Source organism: Anopheles moucheti, chromosome 3, assembly GCF_943734755.1.
Source record: "Anopheles moucheti chromosome 3, idAnoMoucSN_F20_07, whole genome shotgun sequence".
NCBI lineage: Eukaryota > Metazoa > Arthropoda > Insecta > Diptera > Culicidae > Anopheles > Anopheles moucheti.
Genome location: NC_069141.1, coordinates 69985668 through 70005462, shown reverse-complemented (window position 1 = coordinate 70005462; position 19795 = coordinate 69985668). Strand labels below are relative to the sequence as shown.

The following is a 19795-nucleotide window of genomic DNA, read 5'->3' as shown; positions in this document are numbered from 1 at the left end:
TCCGATCTCAGAAATTCGGTTACGGGTTTGGTTCGTTTTTTTTTGTTTGTCTGTTTGAATAAAGCTTTGTCAGGAAATTGGAAAAATCTGCTCAATAACATCCTTCGACGCAGATCAAACTACCACCCGGTGTCCCGGTGTGCAGATCTCACTTCAACCTCGAACGAAGATATCACAATCGATTCACACGGCCAAATGGCGAGACCCGAGAGCCTTCTGCTTAGATGGTGTGTGTGTGTGTACTCCTCGGCATTCGGGAGAATAAAAGTCGATTTGCTAAATCAAAGCCGATCCTTTCCACTAGCCCCCATTACCATATTGAAGAAGTGTCACTATACTTGAGCCCGCAATAGAAGAGCAAATGGGTTTTGCTGCCATCTTGCGGATCATTCCTGCCGGCAGATACGGTCGTGTATGTCAGCGGAGCACTAGAACTCATCGAGCACCGGCACCAGCCTGCTTTCGGACGGGTCGGACGGGTAATCGGTGGCCGGGAATGAAGCCATTCGAACGCAGCTTCCCACTAGCAGACTCCGATCCACTTTGATGCTTGGCGCGTTGTTTGCGTGCCAATTGTTTGCCACCGTCTGCCGTTGCTTGCTTTGCCCTGCCCGTTACCAAACAAACGGCCCTCGAGACCGGTTAGGTGATTTTTTTTTTCGCTTGCTTCGTGAGCCTTTTCTTCGCGCCGGATTGGATCGTTGAATTGGTTGTAGATTTAAATGAATCACGGCACCGCAGCATTTGCTGTCTGCTGGGTTTCAACAATAACCGTGCTCGGTCGGGGTTTTCGGCAAACAATCGCACCGAGAACCGAGAACCGAGGCACCCTTCCTGGGCTGCAACTATATTCCATCTCTTCGTTCCGTTTGGCTGTGCAAAGATTCTCGCCTTTACCGCTTGGTCGGTCGGTCTCTTGCCGGCGCAACATCCAGCGTAGAGCAACGAACAGGGTTTTGAAGCACATCTGCATAATTGAGCGCTTTAATTACGGAAGATGTTTTCCTTGAATTAAATTTCATTAGGTATTAGTTGTTCACGCCTTTTGCTAATGTTATTATCTTCTTTGTGATCTCCCTTTTCTTGGTCTTGCTTTCTTGTAATCATTCTGAAGGTTGAAGAGATTATTCGCTTTCTTCCATTTCTCTTCTGCTGTGACACAAACACTTTCACCGTTTGTTGTCTTCGTGTAGTTTACTCTTTTTTTGCCAGTTTTGTTTTATTCTGAAAAGCCAAGCATTTTTGCATTCTTTATCGTTTGTTATTGTTTTTTTCTTTAAATTGTTTTTTAAATATTTACATATTTATTATCTTTGTTTGTGATTCGTGTTGGCTGAATCTTTAACATTATCTTTTAGAATTGTGAAGTAAAGCATTTTGAACTTTCTAATGTAATAGTTTGATATCTTGCATATTCTGTTATATCATTTTCTCTCTTTCTTTTGTTCTCTTAGCTTATCAATTACCAATACTTTTTTTCTATGTCATTTTACTTTGTTTATGTTTGCTTTTCACATTTGTGTTTTGATTATATAATTAAACTTTGTCTTTTAATACGATTTTGTTTCTATGTTTTTGGCAAAATTACTTAAAATTCCATAAATTATGGTAAACTAATTGTGATTTACGCTTAATTGTGTTTATTATTCTACATTTAAACATAATAATTACATTTGTTTCACTTCTTTGCGTTTCGTTACAGGAATTTCTGTTAGCTATTGATGTAACCTCGAGCGGCACACCGGAGGAGAAGCTAAAATGGGCGTTTAGGATGTACGATGTAGACGGTAACGGCGTAATAGACATTCAAGAAATGACTAAAATAGTGCAGGTAAGTTCCACCTTCAAGTGTAAACAAACAGACTATAGAGGGGGGCTAAAGTGTCCCTTTTTTTTCTCTTCAAAAGCGAGCTCATGTTTATCGACGTATGGCGTAGTGGAAGGCGTAAAAATGGTACATAAAGCACTGTTTTTTTTTTATCGAACCGATAAGAAAAATGGCAGAGAACACAAACAAAAAAACCGGTGTCATAATTACGCCGAGGGTGCATGAAGAACGGACGAGATAATTGTGTGATTAAAGAAAGTAAGAAAACACATAAACCTTTCTCCTTCACATTCAATTAAAAATGGTGTCTCAACCCGGTATGTACGATGGTGTATGTGGCTGTGGTGGATGATTAAAGCAGGGAGAGTTTTAATGCTTTACAGTCAGAGGTTTTCTCTGTCTCTCTGTTCTATATTCCATTAAAATCAATCCCGGCGCCCGTGTTGCGATCGATGGCGGGTGTATCATTATGCAGGAGTAAAGTACGGATCCTCGAGCCCCTGGTCGATAGATGGTGGTGGTGCGATAGTTCCCACCAGAAGACACGGTGGCGCCATTTGAGCAACAGTGCGGTACTGCCATGCCATTGTTACTACCTTTCGCCACCCTAAAATGAGGATGGGGGGCGCTTATATGTGTGCGACCTAGTGTGTAGAATGTTCTACACACGGTTGTAAGTGTGCTGCTACGCAGTTAACACAGCCTTCTTTCTTTTGTATTTCGTGTGTGTGTGTGTGTTTGAGTGAAAAAAAAGGAAAAAGTTTTTATGTTTAAACCATCACGCGCACGCGACGCTAGATCTCGCCTGCTTTTACCAACGAACGCCCCATATCGAACAGTGTACGAGTGGCGCGCTAGTACCCACTCGAGCTAAAGCTGATTGCAAAATTTATGCACTTTTGCTACTGCAATTGTAGCCGCTAGCCCGGGTAGTAGTTGTACTTGGGTTGGAGAATAATAGGTGAACCTCGACAGTTTAAACCGGCGAACGATAAAAGGAAGCTTTCACCTTGAAACGGAGCCGCGCGTTGGCGTGGAATGCACTTTTACGCATAACATTTGCATCCGCAATGAAGTGAATTGAATTTTATCGGCAGTCTCGGGCAGTCGGGATGTTTAACATTCATTAATGCAAAGGATTCTCCACGGTTGTGTAACACTTACTATCAGCGCAATCTAAAGCTTGGATTCGGAAGGGAAATGCGCCATCACGAACGTCTCTAAAGGGAAGCTATCTTCCGGTGTTCGGCCCTGCTTTATGAAGGGTTTAATACCCGGTTGGTGCAAGCTTCTTCATGCAGTAGCTTTCCTTTTAACTGAACATACCACACACCGTTACCGTTGAACCGTGATTGAAATCGTATAATATTCATTAGTTTATCGCTGTTTGCTTCATCCATCAACAATAGGGACCCTCCTGCTCCTGTCCCGGATTTGCACATTTAGCGTAGAAAAAAAAAATCGATGCTTTCGATTGATTTCTTTTCCAAAGCAAAAATCATACCGCGTCTACACCGGTGGTAGAAGAATATTCGCTCCGGAAAAATCAAATCCTCCCCGCCCCCCCCCCCGTCCGCTCATTGGGGAGTGAAAGAGTTTTGCTTCAAAAGATTCAGCAAGGTAAAAAGAGGCAGGATGTCGTCGTCCGACCGCCGAAGCGAGCCTGAGATAACGAGGGCAGGAAAACAAATTTGAATTTTCGTTTCGATTCGCTTCGATTACTTCACTTCACTTGCAATTTCGTATTCGAATCAGGACCGCCATTCAGTGCATGGGCCAACAAAAAAAATGAACGGGGTTGGGGTTGAGGACAGATAATTTAATTTAAACCGTCAGCATTCTGGAAATGAGTGCCGCAGATTGAGAGTCGAGAACAAGTGCCCGACCCCGACCAATATTCTGACATTCCGACCTAGATTGAAACCGCCGCTGCAAGAGATCAGTATTTGAAAGGGAGTCCTGTGAGTTTGTGTAGCTTCAGCTTTCAACGACCAACTTTCATTGGTGCTTATAGTGCTCACATTTAGACGACCGGAATTATTTTCCTGCTCGAGAGAAATTGTGTGTCACAAACGAAAAATAGTCAACTCTATTGTTGGCAACTGTGCAGTCTCCCAGCATTTCGCAACAGATCACGAACCGGACTCTATTCGACTCTTGCTGCATTATGTTTTGTTTCTTTGTTGGATAAAATTTATGGACTCTCGCAAGAAAAATGTATCCGACCCGAATGTTTGTGTGGTGCCGAAAACAACAAAACTCTCATGCACTCGGAACACCTGGGCGGAACGCTTGGAATGTCCGTAGAAACCGAAGAAGCAGCAATAGCGACAGAAGAATAGTTGATGATATCCTGATTCATCTGCGGGTCCGATGATTGGGTTTCTTTGGTATGGAGAAGGCACATTCCCCCCTTCTTTCAGGGTATGATTGTGAACAGAATGTAAAATGGCCAACCGTTCTTTAGCCCGGTTCGTCGATCCCAACCTTCGGGGAAGTGGACGGAAGAGCTTATTTTTTGTTATCAAGAGTCCCTTTTTTTGTAGAAGAACCTCACCGGATCCGGTCCTTTACTGCTGATGAAAGCGCCTCAAGGATGTACAGAGGGGGGGTTATTTTTGCCCAATCAATGCTCGAGAAGAGTGATTGCGCAGAGTTGTTTTTCACATTCCCCAACTTGTACGTGGGGGGGTTTATTTTTTTGGGTATTTATTTTTCGTAAAAATCGCATGCAAAATTTAGGACTATTTTCGATTACTTTTGATTGTGTGTTTGTTCGCGCTCTCTCCCTCCAACATGGCCCCACAAACGAAGGTTTCATCCGTGACCACCTGATGCTAGATATCAATGAATTATGAATGCATTGCGTTCGTATCTCGAATCGGTCAACGGTAAACGGCCCCGAGGACATGCAATTTCATTCGTGTCTGCCCAGCTTAAAACCTTCTTTAACCACTTCTTTACCCGGGGTATTCGGGTACGGGACGGTGTGTAGTAACCACCACCCTCCTCCTCCCCCTCCCCCTCCCCTAGCCCGATACGCTCAATCGGATGATGATTGGACGGGGTATGTGGTGCTGGGTCGCCGGTTTGCGACAGGTGCATCTAAATTCTCATTCGCAAAATGGACAGAGCAGTTGCTAGTTTCCCCACAGGCGACCGGTGCTGTAATTGCACCGGCCATGCAAGATAGCATGATGACATGAAGAGAGCCCAGGCCGTTCAACCGAAAGTACTACGGTCCAAAAACCCGTAGCGGAAACGGTGGGGACAACCGGGGGGTTGGTGGGAAGAGGAGAAAAACATAAATAAACTGTGAAATGGAAAAAAGCTCTTTTGCTGAGTGGGCTGCAAGGGGGAGGGGGCAGGCCAAGGAAAGGAAATGGCGGGGGCAGTGGTGAGAGGCGAGGGACTTCCCTTTAAAAGCTAATTCCTCAAGCCGATATTGCATCCTGTACGGGGTACGGGTTTCCGCCCCGTTTACCCCCGGGGGCTGTTGAGGACGTTTTCCCGCTGCTTTCACGCTGCCTCCATGACAAGTCACGATTCGGAACGGACCGGTGTAATATGGTTCTTAAAGTATTTTTTTTTTTGCTCCGTTTTTTGGTCGTACGTGCCTGCATTGCCGTGCCATGTTCATGCTCTGTACGCCATAAGCTTTTACTTTCGCCATTTGATCGCAACGACGGATTAGGTTGTTGTTATGGCAATGGAGTGTGTATGTGTGTATGTGTGTGTGTGTGTGTAAATAAAAAATGTCGACTCCACACTGTTGTGCGTTTTAAGTTCGGTCGTATAGAAAACAACGTGTCCAGCATTTTATTTGACTCGTGCCTGACAGGCACGGTTTTGTCAACCGATTGGTTATTGTGAAAGGTATTAAATATGTTGGTTTGTAATGGATTGGTAACGTCATGTTAATGCTACCGGACAACTGACCTTAAAGAATGATTAAGAATGTCCGCACAGATATGTGGTATATGATCCATGTAACAGATTCGAGTAACATTAAGTAACATGCCTAATGACTCTTTGCAGACTTTTTCATAAGAAGCTTTAATGAAGAGTTGATCGAATGGTTAGTCTATTTAAGAAAATTCATGAATGTTTAAAAAAATAGAAAACACAGAGAAGCTTTAGAAAATAAAGGGGAGATATCCTCCTTCCTTCTCCTTCTTACCGGCACAACAACCCCAGGAGGTCTGGACGCATATCATTCCTGGCTTTCTTTGTCTTAATATTTTACATGTAGCCGAATAGTCAGTCCTGTGAACGGATGATTGGTTCGGATGGGATGTTGTACCGGTCCTGTCGTATAAAAAAACCGGCCAATAGATCACCCAGCCATCCCAAAGGGAAGAAAATTTAAAGATGAATAGATAAATAGAAGAGATATAAAATAAAAATAAATAGAAAGAGGGGGAAAATACGATAAAATATTTGAAAAACTGATTTAGCAACGTGAAAATTACCTTTGTTATAGAATTAGGAAAATGAGAGAAAATATTCAATCAAGAGTATATGAAACTTTTTTTAGAAGTACTAAAAATGACATAAATTGTTTAAATTATGCATAGAAAACTTAGGATAATTCAGAAATTCTGGATACCAATTTGTCATACTGGTTGTTTTTTTTTTTGATTAAAAACTTTTTTGAATGTTTCGAATTTCGGAGCTTCTTTATTTATTGACATTTAATAATAAATTATTAAATCGCAAACTAAACACTGCATTAACCTTAAACCCCAATCGAAGGTTTAATAGATTTAATAGAACTGAACCGAAATCCCACGAAAGCTAAAAAGGAGCTCGAGGCATGTGGCGGTAAAGGCAGTGTTGCCATCACCATTGCTATAATTTCATGTATAAATCATCAATACGCTATAATAATAAATACATTATTATTATTATTACTATTTTATTCAAGAAGAACGACCAGGCCATATTGCTTAGAACTAAAGGTTACTTAATCTAGTATACAATTCACATTCGTTTGAATACATTTCCTTCTCCCAACAGTGGAAGGTCATGATTTTATATTGATTAGAATTTTGGACCAGTTATTCTTCGGTCCTTGAACTTAAAAAAAATCAATTTTACTTTTAAAAAGTAAAAGCAAATTTATGATAAAAACCTTAACTGTTTAAAATGTTCCAATTGTTGTTTAAACTTGTCGGAAGCCAAGAACTATGTATGGGTGTTCACTTACACGCTAGCATTTGCATTAGCATGGGAAACAAACATTAAAATTAAACATTAAAAATAAATATACTTTATGCATTTCTAACAACATCCTCACCCCTCCGCTCGTGCCTTCCCATACAGGCAACGCGCAGCAGTACGCATTCATAATTCATCGTTCGCCTTGGGAGATCTGTTGAGTGAGAGTGTGTGTGTTTGTTTGTGCACATTTCACTGCAGATCACATTTCAGCCCGTCGTTCACGTGAATTCCGGGCCTGGGAACAGTTATCTGTCTGTTCTCACTTAAGCCGGCCGCCTAACACGCCTCGTGAATGAATTTATGAACGAACCATTTTAATGGCTTGTAATTTAACCTCAGAACTTATTTGTGGGTTGTTAGAAAATTTACCTTCACTACATCTCGCCCGCCGAAGTAGTATGGCAACGGTGGCCAGGGAAACCCCTTTCGCTTCCGCACGCGCACGAATCGATGCGATGAAGACGATGAAAATTTATTGCAAAAGCCCTTTTGTAAAGTACAGCGGCGGCCGCATTACATGTGGTGCCCGGCATGTGGGAGGGGGCGGCAGCGCATTCTACCACCACTGGCCAACACGAAGTGCTGTGTGTAATTAAGATAAACAGCGATCATAAATCATTGTTCTTGTTTCGGTTGTCGGTGTACCGGTGTGCCGACTCGCAACAAACACGTACCAACACAAACACACATCACACGCTAAGCCCCGGAATATGGAATCGGCGAGAATCTTGAGTAATTCGTCGATGATGTCGGCGTTTCCGACGCATTTCCGTTTGTGTGCGGGAGATTTCAATCTCCACATTTCGGGTGGTGTGACACGAGGATATGAAATATGAAGCTCCATTTTCATCACGATGTAATTGTAATTTGTTCCTGTCAAAGTTTAAAAATAAATGCACATGAAATATTTTTCCCGACCGTGTCGGACTTTCTTTGTTTGTCCGGATGGAGCGGGAAATAAATAAAAATCTGCCCGAATATGGGCACGCTGTTTGAACGCTACGTACGTGGAATACACTGCCCTAATGTGTGACATTTAATCTGGTTGTAATTAATATTGCAAGTAACTTGAATGTTGGAATGCTAAAATTATGTTTACTCCACAGCCATGACTTTTGCGTCTTTTCCTTTGATGATTTATCATCACGCTACAGCAAGTCCGACACTAACGGGCAGTCTTTGGCCTAACGCGCGCAAAGCCCGTCTGTCTCTCGAACCAGGCGCCGCCAACGTTAAAGCTCAGCCGTGCGGAAGTTATGTAGGTTTTGGCGAAACTTTGCCAACCTTTTCCGACACTTTCGAGCGCGCTTCCGGTCCCCCCCCCCCCAAAGCAACCCCCCCCCCCCCTTCCCCAAAAGGGGTATTTTGATTGTGGGGTGCCACTTTTTGTAAAATTTTTTTTTTGTTTTTACAAAATGTAGGAAAGCTATTACAATCGATCAAATGTGCGGACCATGCGCGCTATTTAGCGTGAATGGGAACGACCTGTATAAAAATGTTGCGCAAACATTGCGCGCACCGTGACGCGAGGAACTGATTGATGATATCCATCTGCCCGCGATGGTAGGCTTGAAGATTTTGTTTTTGACGGGAAAATTTTCGATTTCCCCGAGCGCGCGCCCCTGCCAACCCACCTGAATGTCATTAGCAGACCATCGCCGGTTGTGTGTAAGGAAATTTGAAAACCATTTTAAACGTGTACGCAGGTCGAGGACTCGATATTTCTCTTCTCGTTCGACAGTGATGGATTTGTGTACCACCCGTAATACCGCCACAAAAGTTTTGATAAACATGACCGCCGCTTCGATTCGATGATACGATAGATAGATGGGAAAAAAGCGCTGAATGTGATATTAATACATTATCCTGTTCGTTTCTTCCTTTTCCGTCCCCTCTAGGCAATATACGATATGCTTGGCGCGTGCTCATCGAACAAACCGGCCGACTCGGCGGAAGAGCGCGCGAAAAACATCTTCGCCAAGATGGATGAAAATAACGACGGTCAGCTGACGCAGGACGAATTCCTGAAGGGTTGCCTGCAGGACGAGGAACTGTCGAAAATGCTCGCACCCTAAGCGGGGATGGGGGACGATGTACCCGGAACGTGGGTGGGCACGAACCTACCCAACCCCCACAACCCCCCTAATCATTGCCATATATAAGACACCATACAATCATACTTTTTTGCACACATCCCCTAGCGCAAAGCAAACCAAACCAAACAAGCCAGACAGAAGAAGGAAAGAAAAAACAGGCAAATAAGAATACAAAATACAACATACAAACGTCGGGAAAGCGAAAACGGAAAATGGAATCGAACCAGACAAAAGGCGCTGCAGCGATTGGGACGGAAGCAAACTATCCGGAGGCAAAATTTACGAACCTAGCGAGAATGAGAATGGGAAGCGATAAAGCATAATATAGCAAGATGACAGTACTATATATAGAGAGATATATATATATATACACACACATACATACATATATTTAGACGAAAAAGTAGGAAGCGCAACGATCCATATGAACCATCATACGAAATGATAGAGACCGGTGCGATACCGACCACACCAGCCCCACCAGGACTGGTGTAGGAGCATAGCACGCGGACACGTAACGTCCTTGTTCGCTACAATTAGAAGTTGTGTCCCCGAAACTCGTGCTCGATTAGAATCGAAGCCTTCAAACCGGGCTTAGAGCTTTCATTCCAACCCAGCTCTCGCGCGCAACACTCTCCGCGCTGTGTTGTGTCGCAGCGGAGGCGCGGTAAAGGTTACAGAACCATTCGCATTCGGAACCGGCGCAGCACCTCTCAATCAGAGTGTTTTGCTTTACTCTAGTCTCGCACCCCCCTTATCAGCGTCCCCGTGTTTGCGGGGGGAGTGGACACCATCACCCCATAGTCTAGGATTCGGATTGTATGGAACATATTTCCCGTACAGCAGCAGCAGCAGCAAAGCGTATTGCAGCGACTGGTGGCTTCTGTCGAACCGCTTGGCTCTGTCGGTGTGTGCATCCTCGAGGTCGATGAAAATTTAATAAGAAAATGGAAAGCCTCCTCCACCTGTGCGCTAGGGGAGAGGGGGAGGGAGGAGGAGAAGGAGGAAGTCGCAAGAGGGAAGACAAACCTTTAGGGAATTTATGCGTGCGAGCGCCTAACCACATTTAGCTGTAATAGTACTCACGTCCTGCCAAGCGTCCAAAAAACAAAACAAAAAAACAAGCCTACTACCATTTGCTGATGTTGATGCTACGATGTAATGATATATTGATGAGAATTTGATACAAAGAGTAGTTGTGGGCGCGCACGTGTGTTGTCTGTGTGATTCCATGCATGGACCCACGTGCCCCCACACGCTCTTAGCGCGCGAGTCAATCGAAGGGTATGTAATGCCCCTCTCTACAAGAGCTAAGATCTAATCTAGGATAAATGTCGAACGGTAAAGGAAAAGCGTCGTTATTGTTTGTTTACCTCTCTATTTCTCTGCCGGCTACATGGCATCGAGTAGCGATGGACCAGAAAGTCGATCTCAACACTAGCGGAGCTACATTGCGAACATTTTATTTTGGATGCTTTTCTCTAAAATCAGGCCAATGGGAAGGAAAAGGGTGTTTAGGATATAGCTGTGTGTATGCGCAACCGGTGTGTGGGTGTATGAGCGTGCTTAGTAGCTTCTCGTTAGTAGTCGTCACCAATTGGAAAGGGAATCAATCGGGGCGCGTTTGTCGTGATGGTATAATGATGGTCTTAAGATGGTTTAACACATATTCCACAAAAGCATAAACACACAGCCCACGCACACAAACACGCCGAGAGGTGCACAATGGTGCACAAGAGACCGCGCCGCTTGGCGCTTATAAAGATGTTCATCACAGCGAACTTTGACGATAATTGACGCACTGGACATAATGAGTAGATGAAGACATGAAGCTGTAGTCCCATCCCGCTTTATGGGCCGCGTTCGTTCGTTTGTTTTAGATGTATGTGCAACCCGGCTAGCAGGATTGTAAAAGCAACCGGCAAAGCATACATTAAGGACGCATTAGCCAGCAAGAAGACAGTCAGCCAGTTGACGCTAACGAAAGGATGGGACCCCCCCCAGAAGCATGTGCGAGAAACCATAAAAACCGCACAAGGCCACACAAACGATACAAGGATGAAATAACAACCAAAACCGGCGCTAGGGAAATGGCCGAAATCGTTCCGTTTTTTTTTTGTTGCCGTTTGGTTGATGGCACACAAGCAGCACCGTTCAACGACGCTGACGCTGACAATGGGTTGTTCCGGTGGTGGCTGTCAATATTTCTTTGCGCAACCATCAGCACCATCTTTGCACGACTTTGTGTTGTGGTGTTGTATGTGCGCGTTTGTGTGTGTGTGCGCGTTTTTGTGTGATTGTGCGAATATGAAAAGCATCATTTCTTACCACACTCATTATCAAAGCAAGAGCGAATTCCATCCACGTCAGGCGTGGTGGTTTTATTTCGCATCTTCCAGTTTTGTATGGTTTCTTTCGAATGCTGGATGGTGTTCCTAACTAAGTGCGTGCGATTTCGTTTTGTTCCTTCTCTCCACATAAAAAAAAAAAACACGATGAAACTTCACCGACGAAGAAAAGACTTCATTCATATTTATCTGTATGTATATTTTGGACGGCTTCGGCAGCCAGGCAGCAAAAATGCATAGGCTTTCGTTGATGGAACCGGCGGGCATGTATATGTAAAGGAATGGTTTTATTCCATTTTGTTTGTTTGTTTGTTTGCTTCCCAGGGCTGAAGTCGAGCGTGTAGTTGTGCTTACCCATTTCGCATTCGTTACATTATTGTTTATGTATTCATGCGATGGTGCGCCCCATTTAGCCGAGCGGACGCTTGTGTGCTTTTAGCGCAACATTTACTAAAGAAGGCGAAAATGATGCTTCAAATGACAGTTGTTCCGAAGATAGCGTTTGATGCAGTATGAAGCATTTGTGCTTTTTTTTTACATATTTAGCTCATTGTTTGTGAGCGATCCTTAAGCATATTGACTACATTCCTATCGTGCTGACCTTCAAGGCGTTAGCAAATTGCTAGTAAAACGCTCTGGTGCTATCGCAATCTCAAGACGCATTTTGATTTTTGACGATCTTTTGAAGCTGTGTAGCTTGTGAAGATTTTCGCAGCATTTACGCAGCCGAACGATTCGAGACAAAATTGTTCGTTATTGTCACTGCATAAATATAACGCTAAACACTTAAATTTCCATAATCTACGCCATTGTATCAATCATGCACGCAATGGATTCGGGCAGAGTAAATCTTTGCCAAACCAATGGCAGAATTAAATGTGTCCATCATACACTGTCCTGGTGCCTAAAGCACATTTGGTTCACCACAATTATCCTGACGGTTTGTTCATCGCAAGCACAATTTTCCACGAGCGATTGGTTTGCTTTCTGGCCCAAATCCTCTTCACCGTACTGTAAATATTGATCGACAATGTTTTAACGTTGTACTTTGTTCTAATATTGATTTTTAAATTTGCTGATCTCAAACAGTGCCGTCTCGTAAGTCGTTTGGAAGTAATCAGATTATGTTTGTCTGTCACCAATGATTTTTTTCAAAATTGTGGTTCATAAGTTATGTTTCTGTTTTAATCGTTTGTTAAATTTTGATTACATTTGTTGCATTATTTATAAACATGGTTTACGGTTGTTTGCGGGCTTGTTTGTTGCTGTATACTGTTGTTAAAACTTCTAGTCAATGTGTTTCATTTACGTACAACATTAAATGAAACCATACCATTATTTTATCATTGCTTGTAACATTTACTTTTAGTCTCGGACATTTGCACTACATGATGCTAAGAAAATTTCAGTTTTCATGACTTAAAATTAAATGCTGCTTTAATTAGCAAAGCCCCAAAGGAAGGGAGCCCAGATGCGAAGAGCAGCTGTCTGACCGACTGATTCGAAGAGCTGTCATTAGCTCCTTGCATTAGTCGTCGTAGCCGCTTTGGTGTGGATGCATGCCTGGTGTATGAAACGAATTATATTACAAAAAACTCATAAACATGACATTGGAAAGCACTTTCGCTTTGACGGCCGTAAAGAGAGACAGAAATTTAAAACATTGGTAGTAAACATAGCAATGGTAATCTTACAGCAAAACAAGCAAAAACTGCACCGGCGAAGGGATGGCGCGACGATTGAAACTAAGAGCACCACTGTTGATATAGTTATATTATGCGGAAGCAAGCAAAACCCTGCAAAACACCCAGAATCATCTCCGGCAGCAAAAAAAAATGCATCAATAGCAAAGCCTACTGTAACGCAGATCAGATGTTTCCCCCACTCCCCATTAGTGATGATGCTGTGTGGGCAAAGGCGAGTTTGAGCCGTGACAGCTAACGAACAGTGTTAAACATATAAGAGAATGTAAACAAAAGAAAGGCCATTTAAGTAACAAAAAAAAAACAAATATGCACTCACATACGAACGCAAGGAACAAAACAAAAGAAACGAAAAAAAAAAACTAGATGTCAAATTCGAGAGCAAGCTCATACTAATAAATAATACAAACAAACAAAAAAAAACAAAAGAATGAGAAAATATTCATTTTTGCACAAGTTTAACTGGTGTCTACTAGCACAAAACAAACAAACCAAAAAAAAAAAAAGAATCATAATGAGCGTGCATAAAGCTGTGCAGCAACTGCAAACCATTCCTCACGTTCATATTCGCGAAGCTAGGCATCCCCTCTTGAAGAAGAGAGAGAGAGAAAGAATGGGTGTTAGGTGTTTAGGTGGACAGGTTACTGTGCACAGTGAACGGTGCGTGCATTGAGCGTGTACCGGTGGCCAACAGCGCAGCACGATTTGATGGTGACGAAAGACTCGAAAAATATGCAAACAATTTAATCGAAGCACAAACAACCATACACACTCTTCACTCTAAATGTGTAAAACCTCCATTACGGGATTGTTGTACTTGTGGAAATGTGGGAGAAAGATTCGATAAGAAACGCAAGCACACACAATACCAATATCGGTAGTGTGTACGGTACGACGTGTATGGGCGAGCGGTGGATGGGTAAAGATTGCACACGATATAACGATATATTTAAAACGCTAACGTAAATCTCAAATCCTGCAGGTAATTCCTAACAGAGCAAAAAAGCAAACAAGCAAAAACACAGAAACAAAAGCAACAAAAAAAAGAAGCTAAGACATTTGCATCCCAAACCCACGCCCAAACCCCCCTCGTTCCCCCCGTCAAAATGATCCACCAAGTTAAACTCTGTTTAAGAACGAATGGCGGTAAGGCCAGCAAAAGAGAGATGAGTTGGAGAAATGTCCAAGAGAAAGAGGACAGACATTACAGAGCTACAAAATTAAGTATAGACAGGCCGAGAAAGGTGATGTTGATGGGATGTTTTCTTTTTTTTTCTATATTAAACTAATAATAATAATAATAATAATGATAAAACAGAGCATTACTGGAGACAGGTACACAACAAACACAACAACAAAAAAAAACGAAACAAAACTTCAAGCATTTGTAAAACACAAAAAAAAATTACAAAAGAAAATGGAAGCATACAAATTAAGCATAACAAAGCTTAAAATGGTAAGGGAAATCTTTCCTACAGAAACAGAAATATTGCGCGCTTTCGCTAGTTTTTTACATTTTTCTACTGGCTGTGTTCGGTTCATTTCTTGAACTTTAACATCATACTCTACCAAACAAAACAAACAAACACCGCCCCCCCTCCCCTGAATCAAGTGGGACCCGTTCTCCCTCCCCAAAAGCATAAACAGCACGCCACGTGTAACTTCCCCTTTGCGAACGGTATGAAATGTGCGTTTTTTTCCGTGACGAAAAGCATTCCCACATTAAAAGGGCTCCAGATTCTAGTCGTTACCTGTCGTCGCCTGTATGAACATCCTTACTCCCACATCCCTTTTTCCAAATAAAAAGCCTGTTTTCAATCGTTTTCGAAATAAAACAAAGTACATGTTTTAACTATAAAACAAACAAAAGTGATTCAACCGGTGAGTGAAGCATTTCCTCTGGGCGTTTTGGATGGATTGTTATGATTTATTGTTCATTAGTGTGATATCAATCATCAACAACTACAAAAAATCAACCATATACGGTTTAACGAACAGTAGTCGCAAAAAATGTACAATTTGGACACTTTATGGCGGAGTTTGTATTGGGTATTGCATACTTTTAGGCGTATTTATTGATTGTGCATTGCATAGCTTTAGGCGTATTTGTTGTTTGGGACGTACAATTAGCTCACTGCTAATCCTGATCTTTGTGTTTAACCACATTAGGTAGTTATTATACGTTTATCTTCAACGAAACCATGCTGTGATGTGCGCATTTAAGATTATTGAAAAAGTCCATTTTACTCCCTGCATGGGTGGAAGTCACAGCCTGTCAATCGTGGAAATTAATTCCATTGGGCGTTGTTTTACCACCACTTTAACCGTTGCCAACTTCCTGCCAGGGTTGGTACTTAGGGGTACTACGGTGTTACTACAACTTGCTATAAAAAGCTGTGTGGCCTGTTGCCTGCTGCAACAAAACCCGCCCGGGGGGCACTCCATTTCCCTTTAGATTTCTGCGGATGCATTAGCAATTGATTGGGTTTGTTTCACCCGCCCCCGTTGTTGCCGTCAGCTGCGGTGTCCGTAGTTATTAGTGGAAATTGAATTTCAACTACACAAAGCCACTACACAGAGCGACGGCTAACTTCATCGGAATATGTAAGCGGGAGGTGTTGGTAGAAGTGAGAGCTCACTTGCTTTCTTTTGCTGCTTTCCGCTAAATGAGGAAGGTGTCCTCGATGTTACACCACCATCCGCCGGGGCACGGCCGGGTGTGGGTGTGTTTTCACGAGGGACTCCGTGTTAGCTGGAAGCTGCTGCGTACAACGTGGCAAGTAGCTCATCGTCCCACACCCTGGTGGATGGGGGAGATGGAAACGCTCTAAAGATTCAATTAACCTACCGTTCCTCGGCGAACGAAGGCGATTCCTGCAAAGAGCGCGATGGAAGAAATAAACTCAGCGAAATGAGACTGATACACAACAATGTTGCTGAACGGATGCGACATCCGATCCATCATCGGACGGGGAATGTATGTCCGGGCGTGAACGTCCTTGTACCATTCGCTCCTTTATCTTCGTTTTATTTTGTTTATGCGGAGTAAGTTCACTACAAGCGAAAGGAAAGTTGTTCCTAGCGCTTATTGGACATTGGCGCATGTCGGGGGAAAATATTTCCAAACTAATTCCAGCACACCCATTTATCCGAAAATATCAACGGAAACTACTACTTCCAATCGTTGATGGCGTCTTCGCTTTTTTTTTGTTTAATGCATATAGTTCCAAAAATGGTAATCTCGCAACGAACGATGATTAAACGGAAAACGGTCAATTACTGGTTTGCTGCGTGTAATCCAGTGTCGAGTGGATTGGCGTTCCCCCTGATATGCCGCGAAATCGTTCGCTAGAAGTTGATTGTGAATACTGTGGAAATGAAAGAAATCCCCAAATGCGGCACAGTGAGAAACGGAAGGAGGAAAATAAAACCCATCCTTATTACTGCTCAAGTGGTGGCATGCCACAACCAGCGCTACGTGTGAATACCCGGCAACGAACGAACCGAACCACACGAACGTCGGCGAATCGTAATGAACGGAACCGGGGTGGAAATACGCGGAACATTTCTCTCGTTGGAAGTGAAATAAGTTTGGCACGAAACAAAAAAAACACAGCAAAACTTACGATAGATATAAGAAAAATCATTAATAACCGAAGTAATAACAGAAAAGTACCAATCAAGCGTTTTTCTTACACCATTTTTCTTTCTGCCCATTCTTTTTCCATTCCATGGTTTAATGCTTCCGGTGCTGGATTCGCCACGAAATATGGATGATTGTCTTGGTGGGTGGCCCGGGAACCGTCACGAAAAACGACAGAGCGGTGCGCAGAAAGGCACACGACACGGATTGGCTTCGGAGCTTCGCACATCGTCGTAATCTAATCCCGTTCGGACGTCGGCGTGTTGCTTCCGTCAAGCTCGTACGGCACCGGACCGGACGAGATAAATCGTTGTTATTCCTTTCTAATTAAGAAATTGAAAAGTGTAGCGCGGCGCAGTCCCCGAAACGTGAAAGGCGCACGAAGACAAACAGGAGCTGCGAGCCGAACGGACGCACGCACGGCGAAGTACACAACGCAACGCATAAACCTCATTAAAAGACAACAAACACTGCTGGGCAAAGGCAAGAACGAGAGTCATCAACAACAAAGCAACACTCACACACAACTAAAAAAACACCCCAGAATCGAAGCGCTACAAGACGCGTATTCACAACCGGCACCGGCACAATTCGAAGGCGGGAAGAGCATTTGGAACAACCATTTTGGGAGGGTGCTTTAATCATTTCTATTTGCGCTGAAGCCACCGAGCCTAACCGCCAGGCCACTTGTCTGCTGTTTGTTTGCGGCCGAACCAAAACTTCCACCCCCGGGGGCGCGAACCGTGAAACACGCGGACACGGTGCAAATAACGCAAGTTAAGATAAATTTCTTTTCTTCCTCGTCGAGTAGCGCGAGGTAAAGCAGTTGGCCAGCAGTTTGCTCATCCCGACGCTTCGCGGACGCGGAGACAAAAGGACAAGCGCCTCGTACATCTCTCATCAACCTTCCGGATCTCGCGGCACACCCGTCCCCAGGAGAGTATTCACCACCTGTCCAAACACCCGCCTGCGCCCCCATCAAACATATACACACAGCCAGAATGGGCAAGCAAAACAGCAAACTGAAGCCGGAGGTGCTGGAGGACCTGAAGCAGAACACAGAATTCTCAGGTAGGTAGGGCGGCGTAACTTTACAGCGGTCTTTCAGTTTATATATTTTTAGGCGCGTTCTCGGTTTTGTTGGAGAAGTAATCCGGGTGCGGACTTTTTGGGCTGTGGGTCGGACGTCGTGAACAGGGTGGACGCTATCATTCCACCACATTATTATTCATTACCGATCTCAGAAGCATTTTTCTTACGTACTCGTTCATCGTGCTTAAGCCACCGCTCGGAGTGGCGTGACATTCGTACGCCAAAGTGATGCTCTTCACAATGAATATACGCGACAAGTCTTAGCTTTGGGAAGAGACAGCTACGGACAGCAGAACGAGCAGAATTAAATAACGATAAGGAGAGGAGAGTCCTCCAACAATGTAACACCATCAGTGTGACCGTACATCTCATTTTCCGCATCATGATGATGTCGCACGACGCCCACTAATGGTGGTGTAATGTTTCCGTTCTGGTTTTTATTTCTGTGGCAATAACTTAATTATTGGTGTCCCTTTTCTGCGTGTGGAATATTATCGAAAACAAAACAAAAACAAATTATCCAATTGTATGGCGGCAGTAAACATGTTGGTGAAAAGGCACCGTGATCATATCATTATCCGCACAATATGTTATTAATTGAATGTTTTCGGATTGAGTTGTGTCGCGGCGCAGATGCGTTCGAGACGGTAAGCTCATTACAGTTTTAATGTTTCGCTGATGGACCATGGCAGTTTAATTAAAATTGCGTCGTGTTTGGCCTAACACATTTATCGCGCTAGAAGATTTTTATCCATATCATATTTCGTTTGTACCAACCTTCAAACGAATTCTGTCCAAATTTGACAGCACTCGGGCCACAACCTAATGAGCTAGAGCATTTTGTGTGACGCAACTTTTGTGCTTTGAGTAATCATGGAAAAGAAGGAATTTCGCGTGATGATAAAATATTAGTTTTTGAAGGGGAAACATATAGTTAAAGCCAAAAATTGGCTTGATGAAGAGTCTTCGGACTCTGCTCTACCAAAATCAACCATCAGATATTGGTATGCTAAATTTAAAAGTGGTAAAATGAGCCCTAAGTACGGTGAACACAGTGGAAGCCCAAAAGAGGTGGTTGCAGAAGAAAACATTAAAATAAATCACAAAATTATTAAGAACACCCATAATGTGAAGCTGATCGAGATAGCTGACACCCTAAAGATGTCTAAGGAACGTGTTGGACATATCGTTCACGAGTATTTGGATATGAGATAGTCCTGTGCAAAATGACTGCCGCGCGAGCTCACATTTGACCGAAAACAACAACGAGTTGATGATTCGGAGCAGAGTTTGGAGCTGTTTAAGCGAATTTAATCCGAGTTTTTGCGTCAGTATGTTACTGTGGATGAGTGTTGGCTTCTCCACTTCACTCCAAAGTCCAATAGACAGTCATCCGAGTGGACTGGACGCGATGAACTTGCTCCAAAGCGGGGGAAAACGCAACAATCAGCTGGCAAGGTTATGGCGTCAATTTTTTGGGATTCGCAAGGAATAATCTTCATCGATTATCTTGAGAAAGAAAAAACCATTAACAGCGACTATTACATCAATTTTTTGGAGCGATTGAAGGACGAAATCGCCAAAAAACGGCCGCATTTGAAGAAAAAAATGTTTTGTTTCGTCAAGACAACGCACCGTGCAACAAATCAGTGAAAACAATGGCAAAAATTCATGAAATAGGCCACGAAATTCTTCGCCGACCACCGCATTTCGTAGATCTGGCTCTCAGTGACTAACTCCATTTCTCAGATCCAAAAACGATGTCCTCTGAGAAGAAATTTTCGTCGGATAAAGAGGTGATCGCCGAAACAAAGACGTTTTTTGAGGCAAAGGACAAATACTACTACAAAAAGGGTATCGAA

At 43.3% G+C, this 19795-nt stretch overlaps 2 protein-coding genes across 3 annotated transcripts in view; both read left to right on the top strand.

Annotated features, from left to right (window-relative positions):
• Window positions 1-10987, top strand: part of LOC128304051 (neuronal calcium sensor 2) — a 37560-nt gene extending 26573 nt beyond the window's left edge. Inside the window, exons 3-4 of the mRNA XM_053041175.1 lie at window positions 1703-1831; window positions 8950-10987. Of these exons, the coding sequence (XP_052897135.1) occupies window positions 1703-1831; window positions 8950-9126 (306 nt within the window). The 3' untranslated portion in view covers window positions 9127-10987. The remainder of the gene's footprint in view (window positions 1-1702; window positions 1832-8949) is intronic.
• The window catches only part of LOC128304050 (neurocalcin homolog), a 114416-nt gene that overhangs the window by 83918 nt on the left and 10703 nt on the right, over window positions 1-19795 (top strand). For both annotated transcript variants that reach the window (XM_053041174.1, XM_053041172.1), the window contains exon 3: window positions 17019-17912. In XM_053041174.1, the coding sequence (XP_052897134.1) occupies window positions 17843-17912 (70 nt within the window). In that variant the 5' untranslated portion in view covers window positions 17019-17842. The remainder of the gene's footprint in view (window positions 1-17018; window positions 17913-19795) is intronic.